General features: G+C 53.4%; 3 protein-coding genes and 1 long non-coding RNA gene across 8 annotated transcripts in view; 1 reads left to right on the top strand and 3 right to left on the bottom strand.

Moving 5' to 3' along the window:
* mgat4b (alpha-1,3-mannosyl-glycoprotein 4-beta-N-acetylglucosaminyltransferase B) overlaps nucleotides 1-9,639 on the top strand; it is a 14,426-nt gene extending 4,787 nt beyond the window's left edge. Inside the window, exons 2-15 of the mRNA XM_076013660.1 lie at nucleotides 2,775-2,954; nucleotides 3,084-3,227; nucleotides 3,599-3,732; nucleotides 4,522-4,568; nucleotides 4,657-4,770; nucleotides 4,873-4,948; nucleotides 5,689-5,803; nucleotides 6,221-6,351; nucleotides 6,450-6,557; nucleotides 6,830-7,026; nucleotides 7,607-7,685; nucleotides 7,830-7,917; nucleotides 8,137-8,249; nucleotides 9,025-9,639. Of these exons, the coding sequence (XP_075869775.1) occupies nucleotides 2,775-2,954; nucleotides 3,084-3,227; nucleotides 3,599-3,732; nucleotides 4,522-4,568; nucleotides 4,657-4,770; nucleotides 4,873-4,948; nucleotides 5,689-5,803; nucleotides 6,221-6,351; nucleotides 6,450-6,557; nucleotides 6,830-7,026; nucleotides 7,607-7,685; nucleotides 7,830-7,917; nucleotides 8,137-8,249; nucleotides 9,025-9,048 (1,550 nt within the window). The 3' untranslated portion in view covers nucleotides 9,049-9,639. The remainder of the gene's footprint in view (nucleotides 1-2,774; nucleotides 2,955-3,083; nucleotides 3,228-3,598; nucleotides 3,733-4,521; nucleotides 4,569-4,656; nucleotides 4,771-4,872; nucleotides 4,949-5,688; nucleotides 5,804-6,220; nucleotides 6,352-6,449; nucleotides 6,558-6,829; nucleotides 7,027-7,606; nucleotides 7,686-7,829; nucleotides 7,918-8,136; nucleotides 8,250-9,024) is intronic.
* LOC142880045 (uncharacterized) lies at nucleotides 8,532-8,810 on the bottom strand. The gene is made up of 4 exons (XR_012925377.1): nucleotides 8,770-8,810; nucleotides 8,704-8,721; nucleotides 8,626-8,673; nucleotides 8,532-8,589 (listed from the first exon to the last, which is right to left on the bottom strand). It is a non-coding gene; the product is annotated as an uncharacterized LOC142880045 (long non-coding RNA).
* A 1,080-nt stretch (nucleotides 9,640-10,719) lies between the features above and the next one.
* On the bottom strand, nucleotides 10,720-17,469 carry ccdc69 (coiled-coil domain containing 69). Of its 5 annotated transcripts, XR_012925378.1 has the most exons (10): nucleotides 17,042-17,468; nucleotides 14,255-14,309; nucleotides 13,888-14,069; nucleotides 13,731-13,818; nucleotides 13,517-13,590; nucleotides 13,162-13,263; nucleotides 12,939-13,058; nucleotides 12,634-12,731; nucleotides 11,290-12,059; nucleotides 10,720-11,238 (listed from the first exon to the last, which is right to left on the bottom strand). XR_012925378.1 is itself a non-coding variant. In XM_076013670.1 (9 exons), exons 1-9 carry the CDS (start codon nucleotides 17,060-17,062, stop codon nucleotides 11,897-11,899), a joined length of 900 nt encoding a protein of 299 aa, XP_075869785.1. In that variant the 5' UTR covers nucleotides 17,063-17,469; the 3' UTR covers nucleotides 10,720-11,896. The 5 variants fall into 5 exon arrangements, 4 of the variants coding, with proteins under 4 accessions (XP_075869785.1, XP_075869786.1, XP_075869783.1 ...); XM_076013670.1 differs by having other exon boundaries at nucleotides 10,720-12,059; nucleotides 13,888-14,066; nucleotides 17,042-17,469; XM_076013671.1 differs by having other exon boundaries at nucleotides 10,720-12,059; nucleotides 13,888-14,066; nucleotides 14,255-14,306; nucleotides 17,042-17,469.
* Nucleotides 17,470-18,927: 1,458 nt separating this feature from the next.
* Nucleotides 18,928-19,995, bottom strand: LOC142880050 (leukotriene C4 synthase-like; the record flags this gene model as incomplete). The annotated part of the gene is made up of 4 exons (XM_076013674.1): nucleotides 18,928-19,113; nucleotides 19,222-19,303; nucleotides 19,627-19,697; nucleotides 19,901-19,995. Coding segments are annotated over 4 exons (381 nt in total), but the record flags the coding sequence as incomplete, so codon positions are not given.
* Nucleotides 19,996-20,000: the final 5 nt, after the last annotated feature.

The raw sequence follows: 20,000 nt of genomic DNA, 5'->3' as shown, positions 1-20,000 counted from the left end.
GTGTTGACTGGCAACATCTGGGAGACACACACACACACACACAGTCAGTCAGTCACACACACACACACAGCTGTTGTGTGTGTGGGGCAGAGACACACAGCCGCCTTGTTTAAAGTGAAGTGATACTTGATCTGAGAGTGTGTGTGTGTGTGTGTGAGAACAGAGTCCTCACTGTCCCAGTCCACTTAAAGCCTGCAGGCCCTCAGAGGGCAGACAGGCAGACAGACAGACAGACAGACAGGCAGACAGACAGGCAGGCAGGCAGGCATACAGACAGGCAGGCAGGCAGACAGGCAGACAGGCAGACAGAAAGACAGACAGGCAGGCATACAGACAGGCAGGCAGGCAGACAGACAGACAGGCAGACAGAAAGACAGACAGGCAGGCAGGCATACAGACATACAGACAGACAGGCAGGCAGGCAGACATACAGACAGACAGACAGGCAGGCAGACAGACAGACATACAGACAGACAGACAGACAGACAGACAGTTTTGGCCTCGGGATATTTTTCAGAAACAGTCTTGATTTGTTGGAATGAAAGTTCCAAAAGATGCAGTGGGCGGGGCTAAAGTCTGAGAGGAAGCGTGCCATTGGCTGGAGAGGAGGTGACAGACAGTGGCACTGTGTGTGTGTGTGTGTGTGTGTGTGTACCAGTTGAGGACGACGTCTCGTTAAAGTTTAACTCCAGGAAATACTTCACCGGGGGGTGAGGGGGGGGGGGTGCTAACGGCTAGCTGTTAGCATCGTGACTGTGTACTGCGCTGGGCGGCGGCGACTTCCTCCCACTGGCACCGCTGCCCCCTCCTGGTGGCTGGAGGCACTGCGGCGCACAGAGGCCCTCTGAGACTGGCTCCACTGTGACGGGGCAGCTGATTGGATCAGCTGATGGTCAGGTGACCAGCCGCTGCAGACAGAAGCACTCTTCTTCTCCTCCTCCTGTGGTTGGTCATGGCTGAGAGCGAGGCCCCCCTGAGGCCAGCAGCTCTGGCGGTAAACAGGAAGTGGCCTGGCCACTCGCTGACCCCCTCCCCCCCGCCCCCGCCCCCGCCTCCTGGGCGATTGTGGGTAGTGTAGTTCCAGGAGTGAGAAGACGATCGGGAGGGGGGGGGGTGCTGCCTGCGGGGGGGGGGGGGGGGGGGCGGGGGCGCCGTGGTGGTGGTGTCGTGGGGGAGTGAAACAGGAGGAGCACCACCCAGACAGGAAGTCATTATCTTATAGACAGGAAGTTGACTCCCAAGTATCTTATGGACAGGAAGCTGGCAGAGTGCTGAGCTGAGGGAGTCACATGGACGTGGTGCTGGTGTCTCCACGGCCTGCTGGGGGCGCTGTGGCTCCGGCTCTGCTCGGCTGCAGGCTAGCGCCCTCTAGCTGCCTGGAGGCCTCCTGCGTTCAGTCCTTATTTCACTCTTTTATAGTCTTGCTCTTGTCCAGTGGAGGAGAGTGAGGACAGCAAAGCATGATGGGAATGTTGACGCTGCTGCTGCTGTGTGTGTGTGTGTGTGTGTGTGTGTGTGTGTACTGTGGGGACCCAGGTCCAGGTCCTGGTCCTGGTCCAGGTGCTAACTCAGCCGCTGGTTTTCCTTCCTGCTGGCTCTGACTCAGCAGGTTTCGGTCGCTCCTATTGGACGCTGCTCCACTTCCTGTCCCATGATTCCTGGTGGTGCTTCTACTTCCTGTTTCCTGAGTTGGTTTCTCGGGCTGAAATCTGGCTGACGGCGCCGACGCCCTGCAGCCTCGTGTGTCTCGTTGCACCGCCGCTTCCTTCCAGCTGGGGCCCCCTGCTGCTCACTGCCAGTCCTGCTGCCTGAGGCACAAACTGAGCAGCACGTCCCAGCTCCACCATCACCACCGTCCTCTTCCTCTTCTCCTTCTTCTTCATCTTCGTCTTCTTCTTCTAGTTAGTTAGCATGAGGCTAGTTGGTTAGCATGGGTGGAAGCCCCCCCACCTCCCTCTGTTTTGACAGAATCAGTCAACGGTCCAATCAGGAAGCTGCAGTCTGCTCAGTCTGTCACTTCCCTTTAGGCTTTCAAAATAAAAGCACCCAGAATCTTGGTTGGTTCTTTCCTTTTGTTTCTCTTGAAGCTGCAGAAGAGGAAACTTTTCATTTTGGTGGCTGATTGAAGCCGACGCTCAACCAACCCACCGGGACGCCCTGGTGGTGAGTGTGGGTACTGCACTCTGCTCGTGTTTTAACTCTGACCAGTAGATTCTTCTCCTCGTGGTCCCAGTGGGGAGGAAATAAGAGGATTCACCAGCATCACCATGATGCTGTGTGTGTGTGTGTGTGTGTGTGTGTGTGTGTGTGTGTGTGTGTGTGTGTGTGTGTGTGTGCGCAGACAGGGATTACTGCAGATTTACCTCCACTTTGCATTAATGCAGCGGATGATGTTGGATTTATCTCCTCATTTCCATGTTGCTGCTCAGATTATCGAGGTTTATTCCTCCACTGCACCTGTTGAAGACCATCAGCATCATCTGCTGCTGTAATCCAGCTGCAGGGAGATGATGATGATGATGATGATGATGGCGGTGGTGATGATGATGATGATGATGGTGGTGATGGTGATGATGATGGTGATGATGATGATGGTGATGGTGATGAACTCTAACCCTCCTCCCCTTCCTCTCCGCCGCCTCCTCTTCCTCCTCCCTCTCTCTCTCCTCCTCCTGCTCCTTCTCCGCCTCCTCTTCCTTCTCTTCCTCCTCCCTCTCTCTCTCCTCCTCCTCCCTCTCTCTCTCCTCCTCCTGCTCCTCCTGCTCCTCCTGCAGGAGACGTGGTGGATGTGTACCAGAGGGAGTTCCTGGCTCTGAGGGAGCGCCTCCACTCTGCAGAGCAGGAGAACCTGCGTCGCTCCAAGGAGCTGAACCAGGTTCTGGAGGAGATCCGCCGGGCCGTGGCGGACAAGCAGGCGCTGAGGGACGCCAACCGCACCTGGAGCAGCCTGTCAGGTGGGCCAATCACAGCGCAGCAGCAGCAGCAGCAGCAGCAGCAGCAGCAGCAGCAGCTCCACCCTGGAGGCTGGAGAGCTGCTGGCTGCACCTCCTCCCACCTCCTCACTCCTCCTCCTCTCTCCCCAGAGGAGACCCGGCTGAGGCTGTGGAACGTCAGCAGCAGTAAGAGCGTCCTGCAGCTTCCCTCCATCTTCCACCACCTCCCCCACCTGCTGAGCCGCCAGGACAGCCTGCTGCCCGCCGTGCACGTGGGCCAGGGACGCACTGGAGGTGAGCACGCACACACACACACACGCACACACACACACACACACACACACACACACACTCTGCTGCAGCTGCCCCTGGGCACAAGAGGAAGCGCAGCGCTGCGTCCCTGGAGAGACATCTCACTGTGGACACACACACACACACACACACACACACACACACATGCCTGGGGAATAAAAAGGTTCAACTCATCAAGCTGCAGCAAGGTCAGTGTGTGTGTGTGTGTGTGTGTGTGTGTGTGTGTGTGTGTGTCGGCTCTAATCTGTGTGTAAATGTGTAAAGAGCTTTTTTTGCTGCTGCTTCTTCTGTGTGTTTGCGTATATTCATCTGTGTGTGTGTGTGTGTGTGTGTGTGACTGCGTCGCCCCCTAGTGTCCATCGTGATGGGCGTGCCCAGTGTGAAGAGGGAGGTGCACTCCTACCTCAGCGACACCCTCAGCTCTCTGATGTCAGAGCTCAGCGCCACCGAGAAGGACGACTGCGTCATCGTGGTGATGGTGGCCGAGGTGAGTGTGTGTGTGTGTGTGTGTGTGTGTGTGTGTGTGTGTGTGTGTGTGTGTGTGTGTGTGTGTCTGTCAGTGTGTGTCTGTCACTCTGGCTCTCCAGCTGTTTAGCTGTTAAAACACTTCAGCGGGAAAATCAGGAAATCACTTCAGCGTCTGTTCCTCATTAGTGCAACACTGCTGGAAGCCCCGCCCACACACCATAGCTCCGCCCACCCTGACTCCACCCACTCAGCTTCACACCAAAACATTGTGTGCAGAGGCTTCAGAGTGTGTGTGTGTGTGTGTGTGTGAGTGAGAGATCTCCTAGCAACACCACACACTTGGCTCTGATTGGCTGAGCAGGAGGCCGGACTGTGATGTCACTCAAGTTGCTGGTGTGTATGTGTGTGTGTGTGCGTGTGTGTGTGTGTGTGTGTGTCTGAGAGTGTGTGAGGCCGATGATGTCATGCTGGAACCATGTGCTGTGTGTGTGTGTGTGTAGCCTGTATGAAAGCTCCAGATGTTTGTCTGTTTGGAGAAGGGGGGCTTGGGGGGGTGGGGGGGGGGAGTGCGGAGCCACAGCCAGCCTGGTCACAGCTGCACCACAGAAGAAGAACTGCGCTCACTGCTGGTTGGGTTAGACTCCGCCCACTGCGGGGGCTACTTCCTGTGGGGTCTGGCTCACTTCCTGTTGGGGGGGTGGGGCTTAGGACCTTTGCTGCTACCAAAGCAACTGACTAGCGTTTCTCCCTGTGTGTGTGTGTGTGTGTGTGTGTGTGTGTGTGTGTGTGTGTGTGTGTGTGTTTTCAGGCTGACCAGCAGTATGCTATCAGTGTAGCAGACAACCTGAAGCACCTGTAAGTACAGCTGCATGATGGGATACTGCAGAGTGTGAGTGTGTGTGTGACTCTCTCTCCCCCCCCCCCTCCCGGCCCCGCCCCCCAGGTTCCCAGCAGAGATCCAGTCTGGTCTCCTGGAGGTGGTCTCTCCTTCAGTCCACTTCTACCCAGACTTCTCCCAACTCAGGGAGTCTTTTGGAGACCCCAAGGAGAGAGTCAGGTAGTGTGTGTGTGTGTGTGTGAGTGTGTGTGTGTGTGTGTGACTGTGAGAGTGTGTTTGGACTCAACCCCTTCCCCTCTGCCCCCCACCCTCCCCCTCCAGGTGGAGGACCAAGCAGAACCTGGACTACTGTTTCCTGATGATGTACGCTCAGTCCAAAGGCACCTACTACGTCCAGGTGAGGGTCACATGACTCAGCTGAGGGTCACATGACCCAGCTGCGGCGCTGTGATGTTTTCCTCTCCTGTTGGAGGCAGACAGACCCCCTGCTGGCTGCAGGCAGGAAACACAGTGACTGGCTGACTGAGGAGTGTGATGTCACTTCCTGTCGTGATCCCAACTGGATCAAAGTGGTTCAGTCAGTCAGTAGAAGTGCAGGAGATCCGGTTTGGAACGCACCCCACTGCACTCCATTGACTCTCTCCTCTCTCTCTCTCTCCTCTCTCTCTCTCTCCTCTCTCTCTCTCTCTCTCTCTCTCTCTCCTCTCCTCTCTCTCTCTCTCTCTCTCTCTCTCTCCTCTCTCTCCTCTCCCTCCTCTCTCACTCTCTCTCCCTCTCTCTCTCTCTCTCTCTCTCCTCTCCCTCCTCTCTCACTCTCTCTCTCCTCTCCCTCCTCTCTCCTCTCTCTCTCTCTCCTCCCTCTCTCTCTCTCTCCTCTCTCTCCTCTCTCCTCTCTCTCCTCTCTCTCTCACTCTGTCGTCTCTCTCCTCTCTCTCTCACTCTGTCGTCTCTCTCCTCTCTCACTCTCTCTCTCCTCTCTCTCTCTCTCCTCTCTCTCTCCCTCTCTCCCTCTCTCCCTCTCTCTCTCGCTCTCTCTCTCTCTCTCCTCTCTCTCTCACTCTGTCGTCTCTCTCCTCTCTCACTCTCACTCTCCCTCTCTCTCTCTCTCTCTCTCTCTCTCTCTCTCCTCTCTCTCAGCTAGAGGACGACATTGTCGCTCGTCCCAACTACTTCACCACCATGAGGAACTTTGCTCTGCAGCAGCCCCTGGAGGACTGGATGATCCTGGAGTTCTCCCAGCTGGGCTTCATCGGTGGGTTCTCTTCTCTTTCCTTCTAATTTCAGCATGAAAGGCTCTGAGTTTGTTGCCTCATTAGAATCAGAACCTGCTGCTGTGGCTCCAGCTGATGAAAGTGTTGCATTCTGGGAATGTGGACGCTGACGTTGATGTGGCTCCAGCCTTTCATCTCCGTCCTCCACTCTCCAGTCTCTTTGATCTGTTTGGGAAAAAAACAGTGATGAGAATAATTGTCATTATAATAATAATGAAAAATAACTGGTCAGAAGGTTCCTGGTCTGGCTGGTTCTCCTGGTCTGACTGGTTCTCCTGCTCTGACTGGTTCTTCTGGTCTGGCTGGTTCTCCTGATCTGACTGGTTCTTCTGGTCTGGCTGGTTCTCCTGATCTGACTGGTTCTCCTGGTCTGACTGGTTCTGACTGCTGTTCCACAGGGAAGATGTTCAAGTCCCTGGACCTGTCCCTCATCGTGGAGTTCATGCTGATGTTCTACAAGGACAAACCCATCGACTGGCTGCTGGACCACATCATGTGGGTGAAGGTGTGCAACCCCGAGAAGGACGCGGTGAGGACACACACACACACACACACACACACACACACACACACACACACACACACACACACTCTGAGGCTGACTGAGTGTGTGTGTGTGTGTGTCAGAAACACTGCGACCGGCAGAAGGCCAACCTGAGGATTCGCTTCAAGCCGTCGCTCTTCCAGCACGTTGGAACTCACTCATCCCTCGCTGGAAAGATCCAGAAGCTCAAGGTGACCAGAGAGAGAGTGAGAGACAGAGAGACAGAGAGACAGAGAGAGAGTGAGAGAGACAGGGAGAGAGAGACTGAGAGTGAGAGAGAGAGAGCGTGAGAGGTGCTGACTCTGCTCAGTCCTCCCTCCACCAGTCACCCCCTGGTGGAGGTGGAGTTAGAGGTGGAGGTGGAGGTGGAGGTGGAGGTGGAGGTAGAGGTGGAGGTGGAGGTAGAGGTAGAGGTGGAGGTCCCTTCCTCCAGCTGCTCCAGTGACCTGCTGCTGTGTTGCAGGACAAGGACTTTGGGAAGCAGCAGAGCCTCCACCAGGGTCACGCCAACCCTCTGGCTGAGGTCACCACCAGCCTGAAGACCTACCAGCACTTCACCCTGGACAAGGCCTACCTGGGACACGACTTCTTCTGGGCCTTCACACCCAGGGCTGGAGACTTCATCAGGATACGCTTCTTCACCCCTGTCCGCATAGAGAGGTGAGGAGGAGGAGGAGGAGGTGAGGAGGAGGAGGAGGTGGTGAGGAGGAGGGGAAGAGGAGGAGGAGGGGGAGAGGGGAGGTGGAGGAGGTGGAGAGGAGGGGAGGTGGGGAGGAGAAGGAGGGTAGGAGGAGGAGGAGGAGGAGTGGAGGAGGTGAGGAGGAGGAAGGAGGGAGGGAGGGAGGAGGAGGAGGGGAGGTGGGGAGGAGGAGAGGAGGGGAGGAGGTCCTACGAGCTATGAGATGTTCCAGTGTGAATCAGGTGATGCAGGTGAGGAGGTTGAAGGACAGTCAGCAGGGAGGAGGTGGACCTCTGAGACTCGACAGCAGCAGTACTGCTGTGTACTCCACCTAGGAGTCAGAGGTCAGAGGTCAGAGGGGTGGGCCAGGGTTCCAGGGTTCAGGGCTGGAGGAACCAGAGGTCAGTGAGGTCCTCAGAGGTCCTCAGAGGCAGTGGAAGCTCTGAGGAGCTCCAGGAGAACATCTCCATGGTTCCTCAACATGTTCCTCAACACGTTCCACAACATGTTCCTCAACACGTTCCTCAACATGTTCCACAACATGTTCCTCTGTGTCTCCAGGTTCTTCTTCCGCAGTGGAAACATTGAGCATCCTGGAGACAAACTGTTCAACACCTCGGTGGAGGTCCTGCCCTTCGACGTGAGTCCAACCTTCTGCCACCTGCTGCTGCTGCTGCTGGACCTCCATCCTCACCTCCACCTCCACCTCCAGCCTGGTGTCAGGTGTCAGAGAGGAGGGGGTCAAAGATCAAAGGTCAAGCTGTGTGTGTGTGTGTGTGTGCAGAACATCCAGGCGGAGAAGGAGGCGCTGACGGACGGGCGGGAGAAGACCCCCCAGTACCAGCGCACTGAGGACGGCTTCATCAGGGTCGGTGAGTGATGATGTCATCAGCCGGCGCCCAACAGCCCACCAATCACAGCACAGCCACGCCTTCAGGGAGGAGCTGTGACTTAACGAGCTGTGAGCAGGAAGGCGGTCAGGGCCGCATTCCATTTCACACACACACACACACACACACACACACACACACACACAGGTTCTGGTCTCGGTGGCGCTGGGTGACTCCTCTTCTGGTCTCGTGCTCCTGCAGGAACCTTCCAGAACGGCCTGGCCGAGGGGGAGGTGGACTCCAGCTTCGGGCCCCTGGAGGCCATGAGGCTGTCGGTGCTGACCGACTCGCCCGTCTGGGTCATCCTCAGTGAGGTGAGCCTGTGGGACGGACACAGGAAGTGCACTGAGAGGGGGTGCGGGGTGGAGGGTAGAGCAGCACTCAGGAGGTGCTGGAGGAGGTCCTGGAGGAGGTCCTAGGGGAGGTGTTGCAAAAAGTCCAGGAGGGTGGAGACCTCCCAGGGTGTGGTGAGCCCCACCAGGGTTCTACAGGTTCTGTAAATGTTACGAGGCTCCTCGGTGTCTCCAGGCCACTCTGGAGGTCAGAGGTCAAAGCCTGCTGCTGGAATTCCAGGAGGTCTCGGCCTCTTTATGAGCTTCTAGCTGGAGTTACAGAAGGAGATACGGGAACCTCCAGGAGAACCTTTAGCAAAGCCTCCAGGAGGACCTCCACCTCCAGGAGGACCTCCACCTCCAGGAGAAGCTCCACCTCCAGGAGGACCTCCACCTCCAGGAGAAGCTCCAGGAGAAGCTCCACCTCCAGGAGGACCTCCACCTCCAGGAGAAGCTCCAGGAGAAGCTCCACCTCCAGGAGGACCTCCACCTCCAGGAGGACCTCCACCTCCAGGAGAAGCTCCACCACCAGGAGGACCTCCAGGAGAAGCAGGTCCAGAGGGCTGGAGATGTTGTGGCCGCTGTGAAATTGAAAAACCTGTACATGAGCTGCAGTTTAGTCACATGCTCCCCAGGTGACCTCTGACCTCTGACCTGTGCGTGACGGCGGCTCAGCCTCTGTGTGAACCCGCTGAAGAATGCTGAAGGCCCGCCCACCCCGGTCTCTGATTGGCTCCTCTCTCTCCCTCTCTCTCAGATCTTCATCAAGAAGGCAGAGTGAGGTGGAGGTGGCGCCACACTGCCCCCTGCTGGCCAGGACTGGCCACTGCAGGCCGCTGCTGCTGCTGCTGGCAGCACCGTTGGAAAGATGACTGACAGTCGGTGGGGACGACCTGCTGGGACACACACACACACACTGGGGCCACAGCGCCACCTACAGTCCCAACATAGAACTGCTGCTGTACGATCTCCCTCTCTCTCCCCCTCTCTCTCTCTCAAACACACACACACACACTGAGGAGTGTGTGTGTGTGTGTGTGTGTGTGTGTACGTGTGTGTTTGCCTTATTAAGAGCTCCGGATTGAACCATGTAGCCGCACACACAAGAGTTTACCCACAATCCCCTGCGGTCATGTGACCGCTGGAAGCAGGTGTTGAAGTAACCTGAGGCCTTCTTCTTCTTCTTCTTCTTCTTCTTCTTCTTCTCTCTCTGACCCTGCTAGTCCTCTGCTTGGCCACCGTGTGGCGGTGTGAGGTACTGCAGGCAGCCTCCTCTGTGGGACTGACTCTCTCTCTCTCTCTCTCTCTCTCTCTCTCTCCCTCCATTTTCACCTCTTTGACACTTTGCTAATAAACAATACAAACTATGTAACGACGTTCTCATTGGTCCTTTTTTCCAGGTTTTTTTTTTTCTCTGCTCGTGTTTTCACCTCCAACGACTTTTGAGCAGAAAAAAACAACAACAAAACTTTCTGTGGTTACTGCATGTTTTCTAAGAAAAAAGGAAAAGAAGAAATAAAATAATAAAAAGAAAAAAGGAGAAAAAGGACAGAAATAAATAAAAAAGATGAAAGGAAAAAGGAAACGGAAAAAGCAAAAAGAGAAGAAATGAAAAAAGAGAGAAAGATAAACGGAGGAGGAGGAGGTTCACCTTCACCTGCAGTCAACAACAACAACAACAACAGCGACATCGTCATGGAGCAAAAAACTCCTGACACTCTGATTGGTTGACATTAAAGCAGAACAAAACTTCCATTCAGAAACACTGAGGAGGAAAAAGTGATGAGGAGGAGGAGAGAAGAACCGAGGTTCGACTGCAGGATGAGAAAAATCAAATCCATGAAGGATCGACGACAATTCAACTGCAGTGTGGACACTGGAGCAACTCACACTGGATCACATACATATAGAAATATATATATTTATAATATATATATGAAGACACACATACTACACACAACATACATTAACAAATATATATAAATATTGTACATACAGTATATATATATGTACAGTCATTTCTGGTGTATAAGCTGTTATGATAAATAAAATTTAACTTTTTCCATATCCAGGTTCTACCCAGAACATTAGAACATCCTGAACAGGTTGCTGTATTTCTGCAAGTCAACTTAAAAGGTGAATGTGACATATTATATAGAGGAATAATATGCAAATCAATATATTTCAAGTTTAATGAGCTGAAAATCTTCATCAGCAAAGTTACAACAAGGAACTGATTAAGATGTCACTTTGTGTGGAATGTGTTGCTTTCATCTTTTATGTTAAATTGACAAAATAAAACAACTTTTACTGGATGTTCTAATGTTTCAGGTAGTACCTGTAGATACATATAAATATACATTTAGACATACTGTTTATAACTGAATCAATGAATTCAAGGGACTGTAGTAGATGATTTTATATTTTTTTATTATTTCAAGGCTCCAAAAAATATGCTGAATACTGCAGGTGAACAAACACACAAACACGAGGGCAGCAACACAACAGTGGTTCATCCCGGAGAGAGAGAGAGGGTGAAAGAGAGAGGGAGGGGGAGAGAGAGAGAGAGAGAGAGAGAGAGGGAGAAAGAGAGAGGGAGAGAGAGAGAGGGAGAAAGAGAGAGAGAGAGAGAGAGAGAGAGAGGGAGAAAGAGAGAGGGAGAGAGAGAGAGGGAGAAAGAGAGAGGGAGAGAGAGAGGGAGAGAGAGAGAGGGAGGGAGGGGGAGAGAGCAGCAACAAGTCCAGAGCTAAAAAACAACCATGAACAGATGAACACTAGGGGGCAGTAGTGAGGAGAACCAGGGCTCAGAGAGAAGACAGGAAGTCACGACACCTGACTTCCTGTCAGACTTATGTGTGTGTGTGTGTGTGTGTGTGTGTGTGTGTGTGACAGAACAACACGACCCAACACAACCTTCTCAGAAAAAGACTAACGAGTGAATGAACGAACAAATGCACCTCCTGGGCGCCACCTGCTGGAGGGAACCCACTGCTGGAGGAGGGCAGCCCCTTCTGGAGGGAACCCCCTGCTGGAAGGCGCCCCCTGCTGGAGGGCGCCACCTACAGTTAGAACAAGTCCTCACAAGAACTCACATTTGTTAGGAAAAAAAAGGCCAAAGAATAAAACCAAGCAGTTAGCTCTGACGCTAGTTAGCATGAGAAGAGTTGCAGCTGTGTCAGTGTTTGCTAGCAGCTAGCCGCCGTCGCTAGCTAACTAATCCGCTAGCCTTAGACAGGTGGCGGTCCTCCTGACTGCCAGGTGGGGGAGCCAGAGAGTCAGTCAGCAAACAACAAACACTTTTTATGGCTAAAAATTCAAACAGTGTAAACAATCATCACCATGTGACCGTGGGGGGCGGGGCCTCAATGTGGCCACACACCCCCACCAATCAGAGAGACTGAGGCTGCAGTCCGTTCACAGCCTCCAGGGGGCGCTGCAGCCTGGCTGAGTAGCGACGTCATGGAGGTCATGTGACCCCGTGACCCAATCCAGCGTCCAGTCCAGGGTCAGGGGGTCATGTGACCAGGTGACCCCGTGACCCTAAAGTCCAGTTGGGTCCGAATCTGGTCCAGTCTGATCGGGTCACGTGACCCCAGGTCCGGTCTGGGGGGGGGGTCATGTGACCCGGCTCACCTGGGCAAGAGCTCGGGCAGCATGGTGCCCAGGTGCATGCTGGGAGTGCAGTGCTGCAGCTTGAAGAGCAGCTGCTCCTTCTCCTGAGACAGCTTCTGGCTGAGCAGCAGCTGGCTCTGCAGCGCCCCCTGCAGCTCCTGCTGCTCCCGGGACACCTGCCTGACACACACACACACACACACACACACACACACACACACACACACACACACACACACACACACACACACACACACACACACACACACACACAGGAAATAAGAAAATATGATTTTCAACAGACAAACATAAACACGCAGGTAGTTTTGAGTCAGAACAGACGATACCAACTGGACATTGTTGATAAATATCATTAAAAAATAATAATACATGAAAAGTAAAAATATAATAATAATAATAATAATAATAATAATAATAATAATAATAATAATAATGAAATAAAAATAAAAATAAATTCATTAAATTCATTGGTTTTTGTGTTGCGAGCCAAATTTATTCTTTCAAAATAAAACGCCAGTGTCCTCTTTCTCTTCAATAAATGATTGAATTGAATCCCGCCAAAATTAAAGTCTAACATTTTTCTCTTTATTTCTTTATATTTGTTTTAAAATACTTTTTAAACACCGCTAACCCTAACCGCTTTGGGAGCGACTGTGTGTGATTGTGCATCATCATCTATGTGTAGCGGTAGCAGTTCTCTACAGTGACAGTGATGCTCTCTGCTGCCACCTACTGGAGCAGCTCCTGACTGTTGGCCAGTCGAACTTTCAGCTCCTCGTTCTGCTGCAGCACCACGGCAGCCTGCTCCTGCAGCGCCTGCTTCTCCTGGACCTGCAGCACAGAGGAAATGAAATTAGCGCCATCTACTGGCAAAAACACCACGTATAAATTTAAGTATTGAAATTTCACATCAAATATTCAGTTTTTAACGCAGGGCTTTCACTTATTTGAACATCCAACCAACCAATGGTTAGCTTGATGCTATGAAAACGTCACTTCCGGGGTTGGCCAGCAGGAGGGAACGGCGGTGACCCCTACCAGCGAGTCCATGTACTGCAGCTTCCTGCTCTGCTCCTGCACGCGCTCAGTCTTCATCTCGATCACAAACAGCAGCGACTGCTGCTCCGACTCCCAGAATGCACCTGGGCTGCCGTGGGCCTGCAGGAGGGAGGAGGGGGGGGGCAGCTTTGAGCCAATGGGGCTGGCTGAGATTAGATGGGAGGCGTGTCCTGCACCTAGGCTCCGCCTCCTTGCTGCTCACCTGCAGGTTCCTCTGCAGGTCCCTCTGGAAGGACGACTGCTGCACCTTCTGCTGCAGCTGCTGGTAGTGCTGAAGCTCCGCCTCCAGCTGCTCCAGCTCCCCCTGCAGGCCAGCACGCACATCACACTGTCAGGAGCACCCTCACACCTCCAGCCAGGGACTTCCTGTCTAGTCAGGGGACTTCCTGTCTGCTCTAGGGGTCAGGTGTAAGCTGCCCAGAAGAAGCCCCGCCTCCCTATCAAGGCTTCGGCCAATCGCAGATGACCCCTGGGCAGCTGCTTCTGATTGGAGCTTCTGGAGGTGGATGCATCTCCACTGATAAAAGCTGCTGTCCTGCTGAGAAGATCACTGGTACCTTCAGAACGTCCTGGACAGCCTGGAACTTCTCTGTTAGCCCCGCCTCTTCCTGCTGGTGCCTCCTCTGCAGATCTGCACCGAGCAGAAGAACATCAACACCAGCAGCAGCAGCAGGAGGTAGGAGGTAGGAGAAGATGGTTGGAGAGGGTGGGAGGAGAGGGTTGGAGAAGGTTGGAGAGGGTTGGAGAGGGTTGGAGAAGATTTGCCGTTACCTTCTACGTTCCTCTCATGGTCCTCTGCAGCAGCTTGACTCTTCTGCTCGTGCAGCACGTTCAGGTCGGCCGTGGTCTCCGTCCTCACCTGAGGAGCACAGGTTCACACCAGGAGAACCACCACTGCCCTCCCCGCACCAGCAGGTGGCGCACTGACCTTCTCCAGGAAGCCGAGCACCACAGCGCAAACCTCCTGGTCAGCGTGGTGCCTTAGCAGCTCCGCCCACTCGGGGTTCCCGCCGGCCGACAGCGCCCCCTTCAGGAGCCTCAGCTGCCACTCGAAGCACTCCAGCTGCTTCTCCAGGTGGACCTCCTGCTCACCTGGGGGGGGTCCACCTGCTGGAGGGGGAGGGGCCAGTCAGCTGAGGAACCATGTAACCAGGTCCTGACCAATGAGCAGCTCCAACCAAGCTTTACACACTTTATTTATTTATTTGCTTATTTGTGGCCTTTGAAATTGTGGAGGCGTTGACACAGAAAACAGGAAGTGAAACAGGAAGTGAAACAGGAAGTGACCCGCTCACCTCCGCCTCCATCAGCGCCGCTGATCTTCTGCTGCCTCTTCTTCTTCTTCTGCTGCTGGATGGAAACACAGAAGGAAAGAAGAAGGTTGCAGTGAGACTCCGCCCACCTCCGACTGACTGACTCCGCCCAACTCTCCACTATAATGACAGATAAACAAGTGTTGTTTATGCAACACACACACACAGATTATCTTAGCATCGATGGCTAACCCTAGCCCAGCATCTTCAGTGTGAACTCACCTTTGAACCTCTAACACTGAGTTATGGGATGTAATGCTAAACTAAGCTAGGCTAGGCAGCGTTTAAATAATAACACAGATGTGTGGTTGTGTTGCGAGGACACTTCCTGCCTTCATTACCCACAATGCACCTCAACGGGCGGCTAGTTCTTGCGATGCTAGCAATCCAACAGCTGTAGCTCTCTGTTGGCGGCGAGCCGCTAAAAATATCAACACACGTGTTTTATGAATTCATTCGGCGTGACCCTGCGGGTCCAACCAGGGTGACCTGCTTAAGGGCCGCCAGCCAGAGGTTGACACACACACACACACACACACACACACACACACACACACACACACACACACACACACACACACACACACACAGCCTGGCAACGGTCAACAAACAAGGAGGCGTTTATGGACCTGCTGATTCTTTGGGTATTAATAACATCACGGGGAGGACTGGGAAGCCCGCAGGCTCCGCCCCCACCAGGTCACATGACCCCAAGGACATCACGTAGTTGGTCAGATGAGTCAGCGTCTGGCAGGCGCCCAGTCCCCCCTCCCCCCGAGGCCTTGAACACATCGTCAGGTGACTCCCACTTCAGAGACAACAACAGCTGTGAGCAGCTCACACCTGGATCTGCAGTGCAGCAGTGCTCCCCCGGTGGACACCGCTGGTACTGCAGCTCACTTCGGCTCTGCTGCCAAAACAGTTTCACACACGAAACCTCGGATATTTGGGCTCCGAGGCGCCACCTAGAGGACGACGGAGAGGAAGAGCAGGAGCAGGACACACACGACAACACAAAGACGCTGCCGTCAATCCGGTTCAAACTGCACTGAGATTGAAACAATGACACAACAAAAGGTTTTAGACAACCTGTGCCAAGAGTTTCCCATTGAAAACTTGGTGTGGTGTGGTGTCAGCGAACGCACCGCCAACCGTGTGTGTGTGTGTGTGTGTGTGTGTGTGTGTGTGTGTGTGTGTGTGTGTGTGTGTGTGCGCGCGTCCTGAGTCTCCTAATCTCTCAGTCTATTCTGAGCTAATCAAAGATTTACTGGATTTCAGATTATGTAACAACAGCTTCTGGATGGATGGAGGTGGAGGGAAGCACCATCAGCACCACTGAAATTAGCATTAGCATTAGCCTCAGCCAGCTAACCTCCACGCTAGCAGCAGCAATACAACCGTCTGTCTGAAACCCAGATGTGCAGTGTGATGCTGTGAGGATGTCAAAAATTTCAGCCTGAACACACACACACACACACACACACACACACACACACACACACAGCACTAGCAGGTCGCGTTTCCAGGAGAGTTTTTCCCAAAATAAAAGCGATACCTCTGAAACTTGTGAGGAATGGAGGTACAAAACACTGCGTATTGACTGGTTTAGTAAACTGGTCACGTGACCCCGTAGGTCAGCGTCCGCTGACGGATAAATGCCAGTTGCATGACCTCCTGACAGCGTCAAAACCTTTTAGAAATATTTCAGAGGTTCTCCCAAGTTGAGCGGTCCCAGAAACACAGTTTCCAGGTACTCTGGAGAAAACTGCAGCCTAAAGACGTGACGTCATCAGCCAGCTGGGACTGCGTTTGCGTTAATAAAAGAAAGAAAAAAAATCAGTGAGTTGTCAGTCGGGCGAAACAACAACCACTGCACTGCTGGCACTCTAAGCTGTGAGAAGAGAAATCTGTTCAGCTCAGAAATGCTAACGTTAGCCAGTGAATGAACGAGTCTTTAGCCTCAGGCTGCTCAAGTGGAGCGAATTGTTTCAGGAAGTTTTGCCTTTAGCGTTAGCTGTTAGCTCACAATGGGAACCAGTGGAGGTTCTCATCACCAGCGAGCTTGATACACAGTGTGTGCGTGTGTGTGTGTGTGTGTGTGTGGTCTCGGGGAAAACAGGGCAGCAGCGGTTTGACTCAACACAACTGTTTACTTTAGACAGATTAGAAACTAATCTGCTCAGATTACAGACGCCGTGACATCAATGAGTGATCAATACATTGATCGGACAGCGACAAAAAAAACCGTCGTCAGCATGGACACACACACACACACACACACACACACACACACACACACACACACACACACACACACACACACACACACACACACACACACACAGCGCCGAAAGAATCAGAGCGGCAGCGACTCTTTTCAAGTCCAATAAAGTGATTTGCGAGTCAGTGAGTCACTCGGGAGTCGTTCGCTCCCTCGCTCCCTGGCGGGAGGACCGCGAGCCGCTGTGGGAACGAGCGGCTGCGGCTGCGGCTCCGAACCGACGCCGGATTGAAAACAGATGTTGGCGGCTCCGAACCGAGCGAACGACGCTTCATTTCAACGGCTCATCAACTCTCGAGGAGTCGAACGAGTCTCAGAGTGACTGACTGACTCACTGCCGAGCGGCGGCGAACAAAGAGCTGAAAGCCTGTTCACCGCTCAGCTCTGTTCGGCTCGGCTCGGCTCGGCTCTGCCTCCCGCCCTCCGCCGGCCGGTCAGGCGGGCCTCGGTTCGACTTGCCCCGGTGTGAGAGAGTGTGAGCCGGTCACCTTGCTGTGGGTGCAGCCCATCCCTCCTCCGTCCTCCGGCCGCTGACTTCCAGCAGCAGCAGCAGCAGCGCCTCCTTCTCCACCTCCTCCTCTCCACTTCTTCTTCTTCTTCTACTGTTGTCAACTTCCAAACTTTCCGAGCAGACCCCTGAACGCGTCGCTCGGCCCCCGCCAGCAGGGGGCGGGTGTGGTGCTGCCTTCAGGGACACGCTGAGTGCCTCGGATCTCGGGCTTCTCAGCGTTAAAGTACAGAAAGCGACTTAGAGCGGCCCACAAGCGGCGCAAACTTCCTCTTCTGTCCGCACGGTGACTCGGGAAAAGTTGAGATACAACAGCCGGCTGGTTGTAGAGTTTGAGAACACACAGGGAGTGACAGTTTGAGAAAAGTTGACGAAGGAAAACAGACAAACATCACTGCGGGCCTCTGTTAGCATGAGCGAGCTAGCAGCGGTTCAAGCTGTGCAGCTTCAGGCTGGAGGAGATTCCTTCAGCATCAGCTCACTCTGACAAACACACACCCGCGCAGATGACGTCACACTGTGTGTGTGTGTGTGTGTGTGTGTGTGTGTGTGTGTGATAGAGAGAGACAGGGTCACAGAGAGAGAGAGAGAGCGCGCGCACAATGTAAATATTTAACCGACTTCCTGTCGGCAGGTTCCACTCGTTCAACAGTTGAGCGGTGTGTGTGATTGTGAACGTCCATAGGTCTGTGTGTGTGTGTGTTTGTGTGTCTGATCCTATTACTCCTCACGCAGACATGACGTCAGCCAGTCGGCGACGAGCATCTTAACTGGATCAGCCAGGTGCGCACCGGAAACAGGAAGTGGGTGCACAACAGCTGGAGGCGCAGCAGAGGATGGAAGGGTGGTTGCAAATTGAAAGTTATGAATTTTTTTCTTACGGTCATACTTTTTTAAATTAATTTCTTTCTTGTCATCAGTAATAATAATAATAATAATAAAGTAATAATAATAATAATAATAATAATAAAGTAATAATAATAATGATAATAATAATAATAAAGTAATAATAATAATGATAATAATAATAAGTCACCCGTTTCGACCTGTTGTGAGACTTCATGTGCAGTTTCACACACACACACACACACACACACACACACAAACAGTGTGCGGTGAGCTCTGTGTGGTTGTGACGTCATTGCAGCTGCTGTTGGTGGAAAATTATTCTGAAAACAACAACTGCTGCCGCTCGGAGGCTAAAAATACACACACACACACACACACACACACACACACACAGACTTGATGTGTGTGTGTTTGCTGTCAGCATTCAGTACATTGCTGAATGTGTGTGAGCGCAGCGCTGTGACAGAACCTGCGACGGCTTTCCGAGCCTCCCAACCAGGCGGAATTTCACAATAAAATACCATACAATGCTTTATTATTAAACTGCAGTAGCATTAGTGCTACACTGACCCCAACCTTTGACCCTGAGCTGCTCCCAGTGACCTTGCAGTGGGAAGGCCACTGCAGTGTCTGTGTTCATTCACTTCAGTCTCTTCTGTCCTGGCTGTTGGTCACGTGGTGACCCTGCTGGGTCCTGAACCTCAGATTGGGAACCGTGTCACATGACCACAACAACTGAAGCCACGTGACAAATTATTTTTCATTAGTCACAAAAGAAATCTGACGAGATGAGACAAACCCAGAAGCAGCAACAGCAACAGCAGCAGCAGCTGCACCCTCTGCTGCCACCTGGTGGCCGCTGCTGTGTCCTACAACACTGCTCGAAACTGACGTCATCGGCAGCTCAGCGAGAGAGAGAGAGAGAGAGAGAGAGAGAGAGAGAGAGAGCGCGAGAGATGCTTTCACTCACAGCTGTTTTTTTTATTTTTCTTTATTGATTTTTCAGAAGGAAGCGACAGATTTTGACAGGGTGAAGCCGACAGCGTCGCTCCTCCTCCTCCTCCTCAACACTAGAGGGCGGCGCTGATCTGGCGCACCACGTCCACGCCGAGGTGGAGGCGGCAAAAGGCCAGCAAGACGCCCAGCGACGAGCAGCCAATCAGAAGCCAAAGGACCTGGGCGCTCAGGTAGAGCGGCGCCAAGCTGCAGAGGGGAGGCGAGGACAGCTGATCACCACCTTCATCATCATCATCATCATCATCGATGAACAATTCCATCAGATTTCCTTCCTTCCTTCCTGTTGCTACTCACCGCTGCTGCACCGACTGGGAATATCCATGGAAGTAGCGCAGCCGCGCTGCCAAGTAGAGCAGCCCACACACTGCAGACACACCTGGGAGAGGGGGGGGGAGAGAGAGGGAGAGACAGAGGGGGGGGGGGGGGAGAGGGGGGGAGAGAGAGGGCAGGAGGGGAGAGAGAGAGGGGGGAGTAGGGGAGAGAGAGAGAGGGGAGGAGGGGAGAAAGAGAGGGGAGGAGGGGAGGGAGAGAGAGAGGGGAGGAGGGGAGGGAGAAAGAGGGGGGAGAGAGAGAGGGGAGGAGGGGAGGGAGAGAGAGAGGGGGGAGAGAGAGAGAGGGGAGGGGAGAGAGAGGCTGTCAGTCACACAGCCCCTGCAGGCCATGACTTCCTCTCACCCCCCCCCCCCCCCCCTCTCTCACCCTGGTGGAAGAAGACTCCAGAGGTCCACAGGAGGATGATGAAGAGCGGGAAATACTCGGAGCAGTTGGCCCTGAATAGAGAGAGAGAGAGAGAGAGAGAGAGAGAGAGAGAGAGAGAGAGAGAGAGAGAGAACTACATTCCCCAGCATGCAACTCGGACGTTTCACTTCCAGCCATCCTCTGATCTTTTCCTCAGTGCTCATTAGTTTGTCATGTTCCACTCCCGACTGAGTACTGACTCACTGAGTCACCACCGAGTCAGCGGCTCACTCACTGGGCTCTGAACACTCGCTCGAACTCTGGCGGGCCTGCGGTGGTGGGTGGAGCCACAGAGAACTTCCGCCTGGCCTGGATCACCTGCAGCGAGAAGTAGG

The sequence above is a fragment of the Nelusetta ayraudi genome, unplaced genomic scaffold, assembly GCF_046127955.1.
Source record: "Nelusetta ayraudi isolate G7.1 ecotype Tasmania unplaced genomic scaffold, CSIRO-AGI_Nayr_v1 ptg000153l, whole genome shotgun sequence".
NCBI classification, from domain to species: Eukaryota; Metazoa; Chordata; class Actinopteri; order Tetraodontiformes; family Monacanthidae; genus Nelusetta; species Nelusetta ayraudi.
This window is presented reverse-complemented; position numbering and strand designations above follow the sequence as displayed.